The sequence below is a fragment of the Eptesicus fuscus genome, chromosome 3 (assembly GCF_027574615.1).
Source record: "Eptesicus fuscus isolate TK198812 chromosome 3, DD_ASM_mEF_20220401, whole genome shotgun sequence".
NCBI classification, from domain to species: domain Eukaryota; kingdom Metazoa; phylum Chordata; class Mammalia; order Chiroptera; family Vespertilionidae; genus Eptesicus; species Eptesicus fuscus.
The window spans coordinates 9,715,695-9,735,936 of record NC_072475.1 but is presented as its reverse complement, the minus strand read 5'-3'; the positions used below and the strand labels follow the sequence as shown (position 1 = coordinate 9,735,936).

The 20,242-nt window shown below is 44.4% G+C and overlaps 1 protein-coding gene across 1 annotated transcript in view; it reads right to left on the bottom strand.

Moving 5' to 3' along the window:
• Window positions 1–20,242, bottom strand: part of PCNT (pericentrin) — a 91,301-nt gene that overhangs the window by 66,320 nt on the left and 4,739 nt on the right. Inside the window, exons 3-10 of the mRNA XM_054713631.1 lie at window positions 11,147–11,242; window positions 9,615–9,767; window positions 8,939–9,194; window positions 6,547–6,602; window positions 5,204–5,378; window positions 4,541–4,677; window positions 2,732–2,843; window positions 996–1,239 (exon numbers count right to left, since the gene is read on the bottom strand). Of these exons, the coding sequence (XP_054569606.1) occupies window positions 996–1,239; window positions 2,732–2,843; window positions 4,541–4,677; window positions 5,204–5,378; window positions 6,547–6,602; window positions 8,939–9,194; window positions 9,615–9,767; window positions 11,147–11,242 (1,229 nt within the window). The remainder of the gene's footprint in view (window positions 1–995; window positions 1,240–2,731; window positions 2,844–4,540; window positions 4,678–5,203; window positions 5,379–6,546; window positions 6,603–8,938; window positions 9,195–9,614; window positions 9,768–11,146; window positions 11,243–20,242) is intronic.

The window sequence follows — 20,242 nt, the reverse complement described above, 5'->3', positions numbered from 1 at the left end:
CAGCCGCACATCATCTGCAGCCTGTCCTATGAGTCAGATTCAGTTCTTAGCTCTAATGTTCTCTGGTTTTGGGTCCCAAACATAAAAATGTGTTTCTAGAATACCAGGCTATTCGTTTCCATTGGCATAAAATCACAAGCAAAATTAGATTTCAGATGTGGTGAACACACAATACAACATACAGACAATGTATCATAGAATTGTACACCTGAAACCTATATAATTTTATTAACCAATAACATCCCAATAAATTCAATAAAAATAAGTAAATAATTTAAAAATTTGCTTAAACATATAGGGATAGTACCCTATCCTATATAATAAAAAGGTAATATGCAAATTATGCGTAATACTTTAAACAATAAAATATTTTTTTTAAAAAAAGGTAATATGCAAATTGACCCTAAAGGCGGAACCGGTTGCTATGACGCGCACTGACCACCAGGGGGCAGACGCTCAATGCAGGAGCTGCCCCCTGGTGGTCAGTGCACTCCCACAGGGGGAGCTCTGCTCAGTCACAAGCCAGGCTGATTATCTGTGAGAGCAGTGGCGGCAGCGGTGGGAGCCTCTCCTGCCTCCTCGGCAGCACTAAGGATGTCCAACTGACAGCTTAAGCTGGCAGGTGGACATCACCCGAGGGGTCCCAGACTGCAAGAGGACGAATGGACTGAGGGACTCCTGAGTGCACGAATTTTCGTGCACCAGGCCTCTAGTTGAAGAATAAAGGAAGATAAAACTGTGGAAATATTAAAACTAGACTATCAGAGAGACAAATTATTGTGCCTTTTCCTTGGGAAAGGCAATGTCTCTCAAGTGTAAGGTCAAAGCAGCTGTAATCAACTTTCATGACACATATACTCTTCTTGTACTTTGGTGTTTGAGGGGAAGCTCAAAAAAAAAACACAAAACAACACACACCCATAAACTAGATTTCAGTTCAGCTCAAGGTTCCCATATTTCAAATACATATTCAAGGTAAAAACTGGTTTATTTACCTGATCTCCGCCGACTCCAGAAGAGAGTCTTCCCTCACCTCCTGCAGCCGCTGATGTAACAGAGTCAGGTCTTCCTGGTAATTGTTTTCTGCATCCCTCAATTTCTTTTCAAAGTAAAGTCTCAGCTGCTCCAGTTCTGACTCATGCTCAGTTTTCTCCCGTTGCTGCTGCTGCTCAAAGTCTCGCTGCAGATGTTCTAATTCTTCCACGTGAGACGCTCGAGCCAGAAGCTGCTCACGTAAGTCTTTAATAGAATGAAATTACACGATCACCTTAAACAGAAACACTTGGGAAAAACCGGGAGCTATTGAAGGTCCTGGTGCAGGGGGGCCAAATTCTAAAGGCCCCCAATCCCAGAACCTGTGACTGGCTAATGTGACACAGGAGGATGACCTGTGCCCAGAGAGATGACCAGCTACCTCAGTGTTCTCAGGCTGGAGGGAGAAGCCAGAGACTAAACATGTGAAAAGCATCCCATGTGCTGCTGAGCTCTGAAGATGGAGGGGCTGTGCAAGGAGGAATATGGGCAGCCTCTGGAAGCTGCGAGCGGTTGGCTGACAGCCAGCAACAACACAGGACCTGTCCTACAACCACAGGGACCTGAGTGAGCCAGGTCAAGGGACAGCCCAGCAACTCAATTCGGCTGTGGGTAACCCTGGACAGAAAGCCCAGCCATGCTGCCGGAGACCTTTGACCCACAAATCTTCAAGCTAATAACCATGACTGGTTTTGAGCCAACAAGTCTGTGATATCTTGTTAACGGCAACAGTAACACAGACCAGAAAAGAATGTGTCACTGTTGTTTTGATCAAGAGAAGGCTGCCAGCTGGTCAACAATAAGTAATCAGCTTTCAAATAACAACATAAATAATTCACTATCCCAGAGATTTCAAAATCAGGGTTCCCTGTGAGGGTCCTTACGTGCAAGGGTAAAGACTTCCAGTAAACATGCTAGAACCGGAACACGTGTGTGAAAGCATGCATGAAGTCATGTACACGTTAAGTTCACCAGTGCCACCTGTGGCCTCCATCAGTGACACACAGACCAGAAGGAAAGACTGAGTGATGGGTTGACAGAGTGAGGGGTGACAGAGACATAGCCTTATTCACCACCATGCAGCAGACAGGGTGTTTCTGATCCTTTCTCCTAACTCTGGTCTTTGTTCCCAACAACACTCACCCAGTAAGGACAATCACTAGTTTAAAAGGCTCACTCTGGAGATAAGCAGCAGAAAAGCACACGTCTGTGTTTCCCCCATTGTATCTCATGACCTCCTCCATCTGAAAGTGCCGCTAGGGAGCAGAGGCCGCTCTGACATGATTCTGTAAGGGGACCCAGGTGAGCTACCCTCAGTAATGGTGGCTGCAATTACGGGCCTGGAGACTCGGGATCAACACCAGAGGTTGGGGCAATGGGAGTCTACACCAGGTGAGCTCATGGGATCCACACAGAAGGCACACCTGCAACTCCAGATACCAGCAGCTCCTAGACAGAAGCACGCACACTCAACAGGTGCCTGACATCAACACAAGCAAACACTCATGATTAGGCAGCTTGCTTAGCATGAAACTAAGGTCCCCACCAACAAGCAAACTCCACACACCCATCTTTAGGAAGTACACAAATCACTCTTGGCACTCGCTACAATTGCTACATCCTCATTTCAGGGTCCCACAATTAAAAACCCACAGCTTCAGCTTTTGAGACTCTGAATCCTCAACATGAAACTCCTCACCACTCAGTTCCTGTCTGTCAGTCCTCGTGGACTCAAGCTGGGACCACAGGCGCCTGACTTCCTCTTGTGAGTGAGCCTTCAGCTCTTCGTAAGATGCTTGAAGGTTCTCCAACTAGAAAAGGAAGGCGACAGTGAGACACTGATCGAGAGTGAGCCCCAAGACTGACAGGCATGAGAGAGCACATGAGTAAAAGCTCAAATCCCAAACATCCAGCCTAGAGAACACCAGCAATGGCGGCACCAGAGAAAAACTATCGTTCGTCATGTTTAAAGGTGCCATTTCCCAATCGCAGTCCTATGAGCGCTTGGTATTTTTCTCACAGATCACCTGCTCAGGCCCTTGGCCTTGTTCCCTGCAGAGACACCACTTCTCACTGACCAAGGACAAGAACTTTCTCTGTTGCCCTCTAAGTCAGGGGAGGGCCAATGGGTGGGTGATCAGGGACTGGGCCCCGTGAGGTGGGCGCACGGGCTCCCTCCCAGGCTGCCAACTGGCACTGACCACATGACTCAATCTCCCAAGAGGTCTCCCCCTTGTTGACTTGAACGTGTTCTGCACAGGGGCCTTTCCTTCTCATTAGTGATCACAGACCTCCCTCATCCCTTGGTATGTTTAGGTTTTCTCTGCATTTCTTGTTCAACCTTCCTGGAAAGCAGCTTCTTTCAGGGGCCAAGAAAGCTAGCACACCAAACCTGTGCTATATGCCAGCCACAGAGAGAGAGAGAGAGAGAGAGAGAGAGAGAGAGAGAGAGAGAGAGAGAGAGAGAGAGAACGAACACCAACAAAGCTGGGAACAGCTCCAACCTGCTTATGCACGGAGGCTCAGAGTCAGCATGGTCAGTCAGCCTGAGAGAGGGCAGCACTGGCCCAGAGGCCCCTGTCGCCTTTTCTCATCCAGGGCACAGGACAGAAGGTACCCTCCTGACATCTCTTTCTCATTAAGAAAGTGATGTGTATGCCAGCCCGGCCCTGGCTCTGCCTGGCCATCATGGCCTCAATCTGGAGGAAAGGTGGTGGGAGTGGGTGTGAGAGCTGCAGGGGACAGAGATGCAGGTTCCTCCTGGGCTTGACTCCTCCCCCTCCTCATCTGTAAACCCACGCACAGGCCATGACTGACTCCATCCCTGGCTTACTTTCTTTTTAATTTCCTGAACCAATGTTTGGGGGAATTGCTTGCTTCTTGGGTTTGGTGACAGAAATACTTCAGGTCTCAGTAGATCTGGCCACATCGCCCCCATTCTGATATGCAGTGTTTCATTGGAAAGAGTTTTGAACATGCCGAAACCGGTTTGGCTCAGTGGATATAGCATCGGCCTGTGGACTGAAAAGTCCCAGGTTCGATTCCAGTCAAGGGCATGTACCTTGGTTGCGGGCACATCCCCAGTAGGGGGTGTGCAAGAGGCAGCTGATCGATGTTTCTCATCGATGTTTCTAACTCTCTATCCCTCTCTCTTCCTCTCTGTAAAAAAATCAATAAAATATTTTTTAAAAAAAGAGTTTTGAACACATAAGCAGCAGGAATGTTTCTGCTCTTTTCTTAGAAATTTCTTTATTGAATTGTGGTCACAGCATATAGCCCTCCATCCGTTACCTGAAGTCTGTGAGCATCTCGGGGGGACTTGTAAAGAATGTGAATTATCTGTATCTAAGGCTGAACATATAACTGTCAAATCAATCTTACATACTCTGTACCTCACCTACCAGCTCCAGCAAATACTGACAGTTGTCTTAAATTAGTACTTAAGCAAATAACAGAATATGAAACGACCTCCATCTTAAACCTTCTAAGTAATTAAAAAATCACCCACCTCCAGCTGTTTTTCTCTTTCCTTCTCTCTGATTCTCAGGTCCAGGTCCTCCGCGTGCCGGCAGCGCTCAGACTGCAGGTCTTCCTGGAGCTTCTTCACAGCAGCGTCATGTTGAGCCTGCAGAGCCTGGAGGGACACTGAAGAGCAGAGGCGCTCAGTTTACAACAGCACAGACTTCTTCCTCGGCGTACTATTAGCCAGCCCGTCTCAGTAGTAATGACAGCACTAAGAGGGCCACCTCCCACTCAAGGCCCCCAGGCTCCTTGCAGGCCCCTTCTCAGCACCGCTGCTCTCCTCGGGAGTGAGGGAGGGGTACAGGCCAGCTGACCAGCAGACAGCTGTTCTGACAGGTCGGGTAATAGGCAACAACTCCATAAAAAGTGAACAATCGCAATACTACTGTTTGGGTAGCAATTTAATAATGGAACATGCAAAAACTATCTCTGAAATGTAAGTTTCAGGGAACTTGTAGTCAATAAGGGGAGACCCCCACGGCTGACTGTCCTGAGGCAGCCCTGCACCTCTGTCAGCCGGGGGTGTCACTAGCACTGTTATCTGACATTTATCATATTCACCACAAATCTGGCGAACCATGGTGTTTATTCCAGAATTACACAAAAAAATTTGATCCCCCTGTAAGACCTGCTCATCTTAATTACTCACATTCTGCCTGATTTTTGGCTTGAAAAATCTTCTCCAGCTCAGTTTTCTGTTCTGCCAATTCTTTCTTAAACTGGCTTTGTAAATTCTCCAATTCTGACTGATGCTTTGCAGATAATTCTTTGCGCAGGCTTTCTAAGCATAAATCTCTTTCAGACTCCCAGTCTTGCTTCAGGGTCTAATTTAAACAAGGAAAAAGAGAGTATGACCAATAATTACCTGTCATAAAAAATTTTAAATCATACCTTTGAAAACTAGGAAGTCACTCCCTGCCTAGACCAGACTGTCACCATAGGAAACCGGCTCTGAATGTACAGGACCAAAATATCCACAAGGCAAACCACAAATAAAAAGAAACAAGGCCCACCTGCCCAGAAGCAGAACACACAGCACAGGTGTGTGGTCACTCTCAGAGATTCATGTGTCTGCCCCACAAAGACCTGGGGGGCAGGATGCTACAATGATGTTACTGACATCTGTGGGAGGGCCAGGCTACGTGCCAGGTGCCCTGAGGAACAAGTCCCCACCATCCAGCCTAGCGGGTAGGGGTTGGGGCACAGGCCTCCAACCCAGGACAACCATATTCCACCTGTGCCTGACCAGAGCAACCAAGACAGAAATGCCCACATGCCCCAATGTCACACATCTAACATCACCCATGTTCCCTGATGTCACCCATTTCCTCCTCTGTCATCAGTGCCAATGGCCCCTCCACAAATGTAGCTTTCAGAAGGGGACACATTACGAGAATCAGAAATTCCAGTGAGAGACTGCCTCAGAAAAGAGCTAATTCTGTTATACTTTAAAACATAACTCTTTCCCAAAAAATGGGGTGTGAGTTGGGAACAGCAAGACAGTAATGGCCATGCCAGTACGGTGAGCACTGTGAACAGAGCCAATCATGGTGCACGCAAGGTAGACACCGTGACTAACGGCTTTGCCCTTGAGGCACAGCTCTTCCCTGAGGTTCCCTGCAGCGTCCCAGAACCCACACTGCCCACATCTCAACTGCCGCAGTCCACACCTCCCTGCGTGAGGACAGAGGTCTGTGTCCGAAGCACAGCAAGGGCCAGGACACAGCAACCACTCAGAAAACCAAACTTGGGATGGCAGAGCCTCATGTTACACAAGTTGTTCTGACAAAATCAATTTGTAAAAAATAAAAGACCGCTTTACCTCTGAAAGAAAACACATCACACTTCTACCAACACAGCCCACTAAAGCTCTGACTGGGTTTGTTTCATATCAAGGTGAGGGGGTGTATTTCTGTGGGGATTTTGAGTGGAGGGGTCAACCTGGTGGGATGGGCAGAAAAGGGAAATCATGCACACACAGAATACAGATACCTCTATTATCTGGACATTTCTCTCCATTTCTGATTGTAACTTCTCCTTCAGCTCAGCTGCAAGAAAAACATAAAAAGTCGTTCAGATCACTGAGCCTCAGGTTTTTCCACAATCTGATCACCAAGGAGCTAAAGGGCTCCTGACTCTTGCTGGTTGCTCCACGGGCACCCACCAGCATCAACAGAAGAGGAGGCATCTGTGAGGGAGTAAGAGTATGATGATGTCTGGTTTAATTAACAAATCATATACATGCCCAAACTAAGGAGTGTAGGTTTACACCAGCAGAACAGTCTGAAATGAGCGGGCAAGGCTGGCTCCAGACTGCATACTCGCTGAGAGCCTTGAACCCACCTCTTCCTCTGGTAATGGGACCTGTCTGCTCCACACCAAGCCAGATTCCAGGCTAGGTGCTGGAAGAAAGATAAAGACGTTCTATGACCCAACAACTCCCAACCCTGAAAGGGAAGAAGCACAAGAAAAGAGGAGTACGTGCTGGGTGGTGGAGGAGGGAGACGGGACTGGACCAATGGGCACAGCCAAGTTAGCACGGAGATGTGGGTGCACACCTGGAGATCAGGGCACCAGGTAGAGATGGCAGGAGCCTCAGGAAAGGGCCAGGGTAGAACTGGGGAGAGGGGGTACCATATGTGCACAGTGAGGGTGGCCTGAGCAAGTCCAGAATTAAGGCAAAGGGCCAGGAGCCACACTGAAGGCAGGTCCTGCATTATCCACATGGGCCATGCCACGGCAGAACCTCGCAAAACAGAGGTCAGATGTGGGCCTCTTTATAGACCTGCTCTTGGATGCCATGAAAAAGAGAAGACAGCTTTGGGAAAGGCCTATGGCAGAGCATGTTTCGTATTTTAAAACCCTGGCCAGTGTAGCTTGGTTGGTTGAATGTCATCCCATGCACCAAGAAGTTGCCAGTTCAATTCCTAGTCAGGGCACATGCCCAGGTTGTGGGTTCAATCCCTGGATGAGGTGCGTACAGAAGGCAACCTATGTTTCTCTCTCAAATCAATGTTTCTCTCTCTCTCTCTCTCTCTCTCTTCCTCTCTCAAATCAATAAAAAGATATTTATAAAAGGAAATGGAAAAAGAAAAATCACTAAAAAAAATACATATACATACACAGGGACACACACACATATCTGCATCATTTTATACACACACACACACACAATAAACATATCATTTTACTTCCACATGCATATACATATATATGGGAGTAAAATGAGGTATTTGCATTTGCTTGAATCTAGATGAAGACACAGAGACAAGACTACAAGAACCTGAGAAGAGCCTGGCCCGTGTGGCACGGTGGTTGAGCACAGACTAGGTACCAGGAGGTCACAGTTCGATTCCGGTCAGGGAACATACCCAGGTTGTGGACTCGATCCCCAGTAGGGAAGTGTGTAGGAGGCAGCTAATCCATGATTCTCTCTCATCACTGATGTTTCTATCTCTCTCTCTCCCTCTCCCTTCCTCTCTGAAATCAATTTAAAAATATATTTAAAAAGGAACCTGAGACCCAGAAAGAAAAGGACTTCTCCACACACCTGGAGCCAGCATGCTGTTTGTTTGTTTGTTTTTTCCCCAAATGAAAAACTCAGCAAAAGGGCAGATAATCAGGTGCTCACACCAGCAGGAAAGTGGGATGACTTCCAGGGGTGTGGGATTACTTTTTGGGTGACAAATGTTCTAATCGCAGACTGTAAGATGTCTGCATACCTCTGACACACTCAAAGCCACTGACATGTACACTTTCAATGGGCGAATTGTATGGTATGAGAATTACTGCTCAGTAAAGCTATTATTTAAAACACATTTACAAAAAGTTGTGACTAACAAAAAAATATTAAAATTAAAACACAAAAGTATATTTTAGACATAAGCTCAGTCTAGGCTAGAGAATCAGGAGATAAAGAGGCTCCTGGGCTGCCCATCAGGAGCACCGGGGCCCCACTGGGCACAGAAGAGCCTGTAGGATGAGGGAGTCTGTGTCTAGGAGCATCCGGTCGGGCTGGATAAAACATGGCCACAGACACAGTCCTATCAACGATGCAGATGTAGAAACCTCAGTATGTAAGCAAATCACCTCCAAAGACATCATTTCAAAAGTTAACACAAGCCCGTTGAAGAACTGGAAAGAGGCAAGGGGACAGAGAGCAGGATAAGGATATGCAGAGCTGGATGCACCGCTGCCAGCCAGGAGGTAACAAGGGCCCAGCGATGGTCAGGGGCAGGTGCCCACACATGGAGCACACCACACAGCTCCCGCATGGACAGGGAGATCAGAGCATGAACGCCTCACCTTGGAGGTGCCTCTGATGGGGCCACCTGCTTCCCCAAATACCAGAAATGAAAGCCCATGCCTGCCCACACACACATACCTGTCTCACGGCTGCACCGCAGTGCCGCCTCCTCTCGCTCGCGTGCATGCTGCTCCCTAACAAGCTCCAGCTCCAGCAGCTGGCGGTTCTGCAGCAGGGCCAGCTCCTGGGCATGCCGGCCATTAAGCATGTCCCGCAGTTCCATCAGTGCCGTCTCCTTCTCCCTCTGCAGGTTGGCCTGCGTCAGCTCCAGCTGAGCTGTGTGCATGTTGCTCAGACTCAAGCGCAACGCCTCCAGCTCCAGGGGCGGCACTGGCTGCAAGGAGAGAGGCGGTGCTGCGGAGGCACTGGGGAAGCAGCGCTAGCTTAAGATGTGGTTGGAGAGCTGCTCAGGGGAGTCGGATGTTCCTGACTGACCAGGGCTTCTTGCCCCTTAATGCCCAACACTGCTGTGTATAAGGAGTATGATTGGCCGCTGATAGGAAAGTACGGGCTGTGCAATGACTGTGTCCCTGGCACCTGACCCAAACTGCTGCCACCAAATGCCCACGTGTGTTCCTCTACTTTCAATGGCTCCACTTAAGACGTGAAAACAAAACAAACCAGAAAAGTAGACACAGTAAGCCTGCAGTGCACATCCATCCACTGTGACAAATCTCTCCTACCTGCCAACCTCCCAGATCCCAAACCCACTGGGTCCTGGTCTGAGTGACAGCATCTGAGTCTGCAGCTGTACCTGCTGCATCTCTGCGGGCATCATCTGGGTCTGCAGCTGTACCTGCTGCATCTCTGCGGGCAGCCCCACCATTGACCACTGCTCCCTGTCAGGCTCGTCTTCATGTCGGCTCATCAGTTCAGCAATTTCAGGTTTACATTCTTGTTCACACTCCTGAGGAAGGAGAGCAAGAGATGTGCCCCAGAGAATTCAGTCACAAAAAATAATGATGATATGCCGGAGAGAACGAAAAACATACATCCTCGTTAAAACATGCCCATGAGTGTTCGCAGCAACACTATTCACAACCGCCAAAAGGTGGGAACAACTCAGTGTCCACTGATGGATGACCTGGTAAACAAATGTGGTGCACCCACACACGGGATTTCACCAGCCACAAAAAGCAGTGACGTAGGACACATTACATCACTGAGAAGTTGAGAAACACATTCAGTAAAAAAAGCCAGACACACTCACAGATCCATTTGCAGGAAAAGTCCAGAACAGGCAATCCACAGACAGAAAGTAGACTGGTGGTTGCCAAGGGCTGAGGGAAGAAGTAGGGAGTGATGGATAATGGGAAAAGGTTTCCTTTTGGGGTAACAAAAATGTTCTGGAATTAACTGTGATAAATTCACAAGCTATTAAATATAATAAAAGTCACTAAAAATGGTGAATGTCATGTTATGCAAATTGCATCTCAATAAAAATAACCATAAAAGAATATACAACCTGTTGGAGTAGGTTAGTATAAAGTTGAAACCTCAGAAACAGAGGCTGCAGGTATTATTACTGGGTGAGCAGAGCCTGTGTACCCCTCCATCATTGTGCAGAAACTGGGACATTAAGACTGATCACAAGCCCGCCCTCCCAACATACTCTGAGTCCAAGACTGCCTCATAGGGCCATGCTGGAGACCAGATACACACAGCTGACTATGTGAGACAAGAGAAACACTCTGCGGGGAAAAATCAGAATGTTATCGCTATCCTCCATGCATGAAAGACGAACTTCTCTCTTCAACATCTAGAGAAAAGGCCAAAGGTCACAAGGAGGGCCGAACTGGGCTCAAACAGAAAGTCTGGAGACCTTCTATGCAGGGGCAGCATTAAGGACCTGAGGCCTGCCCTGGCCGGTATGGCTCAGTGGATAGAGCATCAGCCTGTGGACTGAAGGGTCCTGGGTTCGATTCCGGTCAAGGGCAAATGCCTGGGTTGCAGCTCAATCCCCAGTAGGGGGTGTGCAGGAGGCAGCCAATCAATGATTCTCTCTCATCATGGATGTTTCTCTCTCTCTCTCTCTCTCTCTCTCTCTCTCTCTCTCTCTCTCTCCCTCTCCCTTCCTCTCTGAAATCAATAAAAATACATTATAAAAAATAAAAGGAACTGAGTCCTGCAGGGGCAGCTCTGCCTCAAGCCTCTGTGCCCCAGTTTCCACTTTGAGAGAGAGGGTTCTTAAAAGACTGAGTTCTCTCTCTGATTTAGGTTTCTACAACAGAGAGAAGTCCTCTGACAAGGAACACTCCTTAACAAGAGAACCCTGAAGATGCATACCTTTGTGAGGACCCCAGGCTGTTCTGAACCGTCACCATCCAGCTTCTGCCAGGGCTGCTCCGAGTCCTCTGTACTTGCTCCATCAGGGTTCTCCAGCTAAGAGTGGAAGGGCCAGAGAAGAGCAGTTACTCTAACGACCACCGACCACGGTTGCAGCCTCAGGCCCTCTCAGCCCCTCCACCTGCCAGCCATACTGACTCCACCCCACCTGTTCAGAATCTGCACTCGCCTCCTAAACCATTCTCAAGTCTCAATACTTTTTATGCAACACACTTACCTAATGCTGCTGCTGCCCCTCTCTTTATTGAATTTTGCTTCTTTAAATATTTTCACTGTGTACAGACACCTAAATTACTAAATTTTAGTTTCTCAACAAATTCTAGTCTTTCAGACTCATGCACTTAATTTTAATTTCCAAGCTCTTAATTTTATATAAGTACAAATATTTTATCTTCAAGATCTCCCCTTTTTACATAGAATTTTCCTTTAATAATTTGTAGAAATAATAAATGAAGGTAAAAAATAGAAAACTGTTTTAAAATATTAATTTACTTCTTTAAATAATAAATCCAACCCTAGCTGGTTTGGCTCAGTGGATAGAGCGTCAGCCTATGGACTGAAGGGTCCCAGGTTCGATTCCGGCCAAGGACACATGCTGGGGTTGCCAGCTCAATTCCCAGTAGGGAGCTCGCAGAAGGCAGCCAATCAATTATTCTCTTTCATCATTGATGTTTCTATCTCTCTTCCCTCTCTCTTCCTCTCTGAAATCAATAAAAATATATTAAAATAATAAATCCATTAAATAATAACATGTTTATGAACATTTTCCCAAAAATTATGACAGAATTTTAGAAAAAATATAAAACTTTTCATTTATTTTTTTTAAATATATTTTATTGATTTTTCACAGAGAGAAAGGGAGAGGGACAGAGAGCTAGAAACATCGATGAGAGAGATACATCGACCAGCTGCCTCCTGCACACCCCCCACCGGAGATGTGCCCGCAACCAATGTACATGCCCTTGACCGGAATCGAATCTGGGACCCTTCAGCCCGCAGACCGACGCTCTATCCACTGAGCCAAACCGGTTTCGGCTAAAACTTTTCATTTAAAATAAGACTTCTCGGAGGATTAAAAATGGCAGCAGAATAAGTGGATGCTGCACAGACATGCTCCCAGGAATAAATTGGAATTACAACTAAAATACAGAAAAACTTCCTGAATAATCAACAGAAAACTCACAGGGGAGAACCCTGATACCCGAAGACTGAAAGTGGAGACCGCATAGAGATTGGTAGGAGGGACAGAGGCACAAAAGGGCTGGCTGGCGCCCCCCGACAGCAACCAAAGTCCCAGAGAGATATCTCAGCTGTGGGGGGTTGCCACTGAGAACTCTGGGATCTAATTTCCAAGTTGGGCCCCTCAGCAGAAAGCATCAAAACTGAGAAGGGTACCCACATAACATCTGGCTGTGAAAAGCAACAGGGTGCTGTCTGCCAGGGAGTGACAGCTGAAAATTCAGGCACCCTCTTAAAGAGGCAACGGCACAGAATTCCCTATGGAGCCACCCACCTTGTGCTCTGGTAGAGGGAGGGTGCAGTGGACTGGAGCTGTGAGAACAGAAGCCAGGACTGTGGTCTCAGGGGATAGAGCTCACAAAGGCAAACACCCCAAGTTTCCTGGGCTGAGTCATTCCCTCACTCAGCAGAGGACATCTTTCCCACTATGGACATTTGCCTTGCTTGGGGGAAGATAGTTGACACACCCTCTTGGAAAACACATTGCCCTGAGGCCACTTAAGAGAATTAAAACAATTAGTCTCCAGGCAGAAGCAACTGCCTGCCCCACCCTGTTGGGAAAAAACTCTCGCCACACCTGATGACCATTGCTTGGGGGGCAATTCAAGTCGGAATCCTATCAGTCTGTAGGCAGAGGTGTTCTCTGGAGGCTTTGAGTCTTTGCCTGATGTAATTAGTCAGAAACAGCCTTTAACAATGTCCTGCACTAGAGATTGAGAGGTATAGAGGGGCTCTCCGTCTAAAAACTTGGGTGTGACAGGGTCACAGACATGGTGGCCGTAAGGGACAGAAGAAATATTTGAAGAAACAAAGACCAAAATTTTTCCAAAAATAATGACATATCAAGTCAGAGCTTTAACCTTTTGCACTCGGATGTCGAGTGTGACTCGACATGGTTAGCATTAGAATAAAGGAATCGAGAAAAAAAGCAAGTGAGTGCAAAGGGTTAAGAAGTGGAAAGAACCTCAAGTAGGATAAATACCATACACATAGACACATCCCCTGTCCCTATACACATCATTTCCACACTGCTGAAAATTGAAAGAAAAATGCAGAAAACAGCCAGAAAAGAAAGACAGTTTACATAAAGAGGAATACAGTTCCCCATATATACTTCAACACCTTTTCAATCTAAATATGTTGAAGAGCAGCCTGGTAATTCACAAATGGGCTTTGGCTCCATCCACATTGCAACTGGTCATTATACTGGGTGGTGCAAGGTTATTTATGTCTTTGTGAAAAATGGGATAATGGATACAGTTCAATTTGGAAAAGATGCATAAGTTTATCTGAAGAATCCACCACGAGATTTTCTTCTGAAAACGAGTGATTACAGTTTCAGGATTAGCAGGCTTGGTTTCAGCAAGAAAAGGTTCTAGATTTAAGAAAATTGCTTATCCATTGGGGATGGTCACTTTAGGAGCAACTGTTTGTTACCCAGTTCAGTCCATAATAATTGCAAAGGTCACCGGGAAAAAAGCATTGCTACAAGTCAGAAAATTTATGAAGCAGTTAAGTCATTGTGGACAAAAAACAACAAAAAAGAGTCACTTCCTGAACCTAAAAAAAAATTAAGCTAGAAAGCTCTGCTGAAATAGAAATACCTGCAAAAACAGCTCACGACCTGAAGCACTCAATGGCTTTGCCAACAGAACTAAGATCTGAAACAAAGAATTCACATCAGAATTCACCTTAGGTGCTACACAGTTTATGCCTGACCCCAAGCACATGGATCATGGGCAGTCCCACCCAGAAGATGTAGATATGTACAGCACTAGAAGCTGAGATAGTCTACGTAGAGAATTACAAGATGTGTGAAGTTCCAAATGATAATAAAAGAAATCATGTAATGGGTAATTGTGATGCATAGAGCATAATTTAAAGCAAATTTATTCCATACATCTTCTAATATATAGTTTGACCAATCAAGTAAGTGATTAAAACACAAACAGCAAATACTATCCAAATAATATTAAATGATTGGTGAAGAGGCAGAGGTAGTAGTATTAAGATGCATTTGATGACTTAATGGTGTTTATAAACAAAAAATAGAGTAAATATGTGAACAATTATGAGACTAAGATCTGAAAAAATAAGTATGTACTTATACACACATATATTTGCTTTAGCTTTTTCTCACTATCAATTCCCAACTTGTGACATTAACGTCAGCTAAATTAGAATGATTTGTGGCCCTGCCCAGTTTGGCTCAGTGGATAGAGCATTGGCCTGAGGACTGAAGGGTCCCAGGTTTGATTCTGGGCAAGGGCACATGCCTGGGTTGCGGGCTCGATCCCCAGTAGGGGACGTGCAGGAGGCAGCCAATCAATGATTCTCTCTCATCATTGATGTTTCTATCTCTCTCTCCCTTCCTCTCTGAAATCAATAAAAATATTTAATAAAAAAAAGAATGATTTGTGGAAGGATATATCTCTATCCTTCCCTTTTTCATTTCCCAGAGCTAGAATAAAATATTCAAATTTTATGACCAAAAAAAAAAAAAAAAGAGAGAGAGAGAGAGGTATAGAGGATCTACCTACTACATAGCCAAAATTAGGAGACAAAGAAACAACCCCCAAATGAAAGAACTAGAGAATTCTCCAGAAAAAGAGATAAGAAATTTATCTGAAACAGAGTTCAGAGTAATGATGACAAAGATGCTCAACAGCATAAAAAAAAGATATAGTAAAAAAAAAAAAAAAAAAAAAAAAGATATAGTAACTATGAAAAAAGAACAGTCTGAGATAAAGAAAGACAACACAAATAAAGAACACATTGGAAATAAACTATAAATATCGCGGGAAAAAAAAGAACACATTGGAAGGAATACACAGCAGATTAGGGGAAGCTGAGGATCGAATCAGTGAATTAGAAGACAGAATTGAAAATATCACTCAATCAGAGCACAGCATAAGGGAGCTGTGGGACAACGTGAAACATAACAATATTAGAATAGGAGGTGTGCCAGAAGAGGCAGAAAGGGAGAAAGGCATAGAGAAGGTGTTTGAAGAAATAATGGCAGAAACGTCCCTAACCTGGTAAAGGAAAAAGTCACACAAGTTCAGGAGGCACAGAGAACCCCAAGCAAAAAGAACCCAAACAGGCCCATGCCCAGACACATCATAATTAAAATACCAGAAATTAAAGACAGAGAATCTTAAAGGCAGCAAGAGAAAATAAAACTGTTACCTACAAGGAGTTCCCATAAGGCTGACACCTGATTTCTCAGGCCAGAAGGGAATGGCATGAAGTACTCAAGATAATGGAAAGCAAGTATCTGAGACCAAGATTACTATATCCAGCAAGGCTATCATTCAAAATAGACGGTGAAATAAAGAGCTTCCCAGACAAAAAAAAAGGCCAAAAGAGATTACCACCAAGCCAGCATTACAAGAAAAGCTAAAGGGACTGCAGTAACAAGAAGAAACAGAGAGAGAAACCTAGCCATACGGAATTAAAATGGCAGCCGAAACCAGTTTGGCTCAGTGGATAGAGCGTCGGCCTGCGGACTCAAGGGTCCCAGGTTCGATTCCGGTCAAGGGCATGTACCTTGGTTGTGGGCACATCCCCAGTGGGGGGTGTGCAAGAGGCAGCTGATCGATGTTTCTCTCTCATCGATGTTTCTAACTCTCTATCCCTCTCTCTTCCTCTCTGTAAAAACTCAATAAAATATATTTTTTTAAAAAAGAATTAAGCCAAAACCGGTTTGGCTCAGTGGATAGAGCGTCGGTCTGCGGACTGAAGGGTCCCGGGTTCGATTCCAGTCAAGGGCATGTACATTGGTTGCGGGCACATCCCCGGCGGGGGGTGTGCAGGAGGCAGCTGCTCGATGTATCTCTCTCATCGATGTTTCTAGCTCTCTATCCCTCTCCCTTTCTCTCTGTGAAAAATCAATAAAATATATTTAAAAAAAAAGAATTAAAATGGCAATTAAAAAATACCTATCCTATATAATCAAAGGCTAATATGCAAATTATCCCCTCGACCGGGAGTTCAACCGGGAGTTCGACCAGGTGGCGGGACCGGCTGGCCAACCTCCCGTGTCCCCTCACCCTGGCTGGCCCAGCCCTATCGGCCCCAACCTGTGCACAAATTCGTGCACTGGGCCTCCAGTTCTATATAATAAAGGGCTAATATGCAAATTGACCAAATGGCGGAACAACCGGCCGCTATGACGCAAACTGACCACCAGGGGGAAGACGCTCAACGCAGGAGCTGCCCCCTGGGGGTCAGTGCATTCCCACATGGGGAGTGCCACTCAGCCAGAAGCCAGGCTCTCATGGCTGGTGAGCGCAGCGGTGGTGGCAGGAGCCTTTCCCACCTCCACGGCAGCACTAAGGATCCCCCAAGGGGTCCCAGACTGCAAGACGGTGCAGGCCAGGCTGAGGGGACCCCCTCCCCTCCAGTGCACAAATGTCATGCACTGGGCCTCTAGTCAATAATAACCCTAAATGTAAATGGATTAAATGCTCCAATCAAAAGGCATAGGGTAGCTGAATGGATACAAAAACATGACCCAACTATATGCTGTCTACGAGAGACCCACCTCAAAACAAAAGACACACAAAGGATGAGAGTGAAGGGGTGGAAAAAAAATTTTTCCAAGCAAATGGAAAAGAAAAAAAAGCTGGAGTAGCAATACTCATATCTGACAAAATAGACCTTAAAATGAAAGCCATCACAAGAGACAACAAAGGTCACTACATAATACTAAAGGGATCAATCCAACAAGAGGATATAACCCTTGTAAAACATATATGCACCCAATATAGGAGCACCTAAATACATTTAAAAAAACTTCCAGAGGACTTTAATGGCGAGATCAACAATACAGTCATAGTAGGGGACTTTAACACCCCTCTGACTTCACTGGACAGATCTTCCAGACAAAAACTTAACAAGGAAACAGAGACTTTAAAGGACACACTGGATCAGATGGATTTAATTGACATTTATAGAACATTTCACCCCTACGCAGCAGAATATACATTCTTCTCAAGTGCACATGGATCATTCACAAAGATAGACCACATGATAGGACACAAAACAAGTCTGTACAAGTTCAAGAAGATTGATATCATCATATCAAGCATCTTCTCAGATCACAGTGGAATGAAATTAGAAATCAACTACAGTAAAAACAACCAAAAACATTCAAACACATGGAGGCTAAGTAGCATGTTATTAAACAATGAATGGATTACCAATGAGATCAAGAAAGAAATCATAAACTTCCTGGAAACAAATGAAAATGAACACACAAAAACCCAAAATCTCTGGGTCACAGCAAAAGCCGTCCCGAGAGGGAAGTTCATAGCACTACAGGCATACCTCAAGAAACAAGAAAAATCAGCAATGAACTATTTAACCCTACAACTTAAAGAACTAGAAAGAGAACAATAAGAAAAGCCCAGAGTAAGTAGAAGGAAATAATAAAGATTAAGAGCAGAATAACATAGAGACTAAAAATAAAAAAATAAATGAAACCAAGAGCTGGTTCTTTGAAAGGATAAATAAAATTGATAAACCGTTAGCCAGACTCATCAAGAAACAAAGAAAGAGGACACAAATAAATAAAATCAGAAACGGAAGTGGTGAAGTAATCACTGACACCACAGAAATACAAAGGATTAAAGAAAATACTATGAACAACTCTATGACAACAAGCTGGACAATGTGGATGAAATAGAGAAATTCCTTGAAAAATATAATCTCCCAAAACTGAATCAGGAGGAATCAGAAAACCTGCATAGGTCAATAACAACTGATGAAATAGAATTAATCAAAAAACTCCCACCAAACAAAAGCCCAGGTTCAGATGGCTTCACAGGGGAGTTTTACCAAACATTCAAAAAAGAACCAACACCTATACTCCTCAAACTATTTCAGAAAATCCAAGAGGAAGGAACACTTACAAACTCTTTTTATGAGGCCAGCATTATGCTAATTCCAAAACCAGACAAAGACACTACATAGAAAGATAATTACAGGCCAGTATCCCTGATGAACATAGATGCTAAAATCCTCAACAAAATATTAGCAAATCGCATCCAGAAATATATTAAAGAGATCATACACCATGACCAAGTAGAATTCATTCCAGGGATGCAAGGCTGATACAATATTTGCAAATCAATGAACGTGATATATCACATAAACAAACTGAAAGACAAAAATCACATGATCATATCAATAAATGCAGAAAAAGCATTCGACAAAATCTAACACCAATTTTTGATAAAAACTCTCACCAAAGTGGGAATAGAGAGAGCATATCTCAACATGCTAAAGGCCATATATGACAAACCTACAGCCAACATCAGACACAATGGGCAAAAACTAAAACCATTTCCCCCTAAGAACACGAACAAAACAGTGATGCCCACTTTCACCACTCCTGTTCGACATAGTACTGGAAGTGCTAGCCATAGTGATCAGACAAGAAGAAATAAAAGGCATCCAAATTGGAAAGGAAGAAGTAAAACTATCATTATTCGCAGATGACATGATATTGTACATAGAAAACCCTAAAGACTCCATAAAAAAACTACTAGACTTAATAAATGAATTCGGCAATGTAGCAGGATACAAAATTAACACCCAGAAATCTATGGCTTTTTTATACACCAATAATGAACTCACAGAAAGAGAAACTAAGAAAACAATCCCATTTAGCATTACAAAAAAAAAAAAAATTTAAGATACCTAGGAATAAACTTAACTAAGGAGGTAAAAGACCTGTACTCAGAAAACAACAGGATGTTGAAAAAAAGAGATAGAGGGAGACATAAACAAATGGAAGACTATACCGTGTTCATTGACTGGTAGAATCAACATCATTAAAATGTCCACACTACCCAAAGCAATCTATAGATTCAATGCAATCCCCATTAAGATACCAACATAGTATTTCACAGACCTAGAAAAAACTCTCCAAAAATTCATCTGAAATAAAAAAAGACCCTGAATAGCTGCAGCAATCCTGAGAAAGAAGAACAAAGTTGGAAGGATCACAATACCAGATATCAAGCTATATTACAAAGCCAATGTTCTCAAGACTGTCTGGTATTGGCACAAGAACAGACATAAAGAACAATGAAACAGAACAGAGAACCCAAGCCACTATGTTCAATTAATATTTGACAAAGGAGGCAAGAGCATACAATGGAGTCAAGACAGTCTCTTCAATAAATGGTGTTGGGAAAATTGAACAGATACATGCAAAAAAATGAAACTAGACCACCAACTTAAACCATACACAAAAATAAACTCAAAATGTATGAAGGACTTAAACGTAAGACGGGAAACCATAAAATCTTAGAAGAATCCATAGGCAGCAAAATAGCAGACATATGTCATAGCAACATCTTTACTGATACAGCTCCTAAGACAATGGAAACTAAGGAGAAAATAAACAAATGGGACTACATCAAAATAAAAAGCTTCACCCTAACCGGTTTAGTTCAGTGGATAGAGCGTCAGCCTGCGGACTGAAGGGTCCCAGGTCGATTCTGATCAAGGGCACATGCCCAGGTAGCAGGCTCAATCCCCAGTAGGGGGCATGCAGGAGGCAGCCAATCAATGGTTCTCTCTCATCATTGATGTTTTTTCTCTCTCTCTCCCTCTCCCTTCCTCTCTAAAATCAATAAAATATTTAAAAAATAAAAATAAAAAGCTTCTGCACAGCAAAAGAAACCATCAACAAAACAACAAGAAAGCCCACTGCATGGGAGAACATATTTGCCAATGTTATCTCCGATAAGAGTTAGGGTTAGGGTTTAATCTCCAAAATTTACA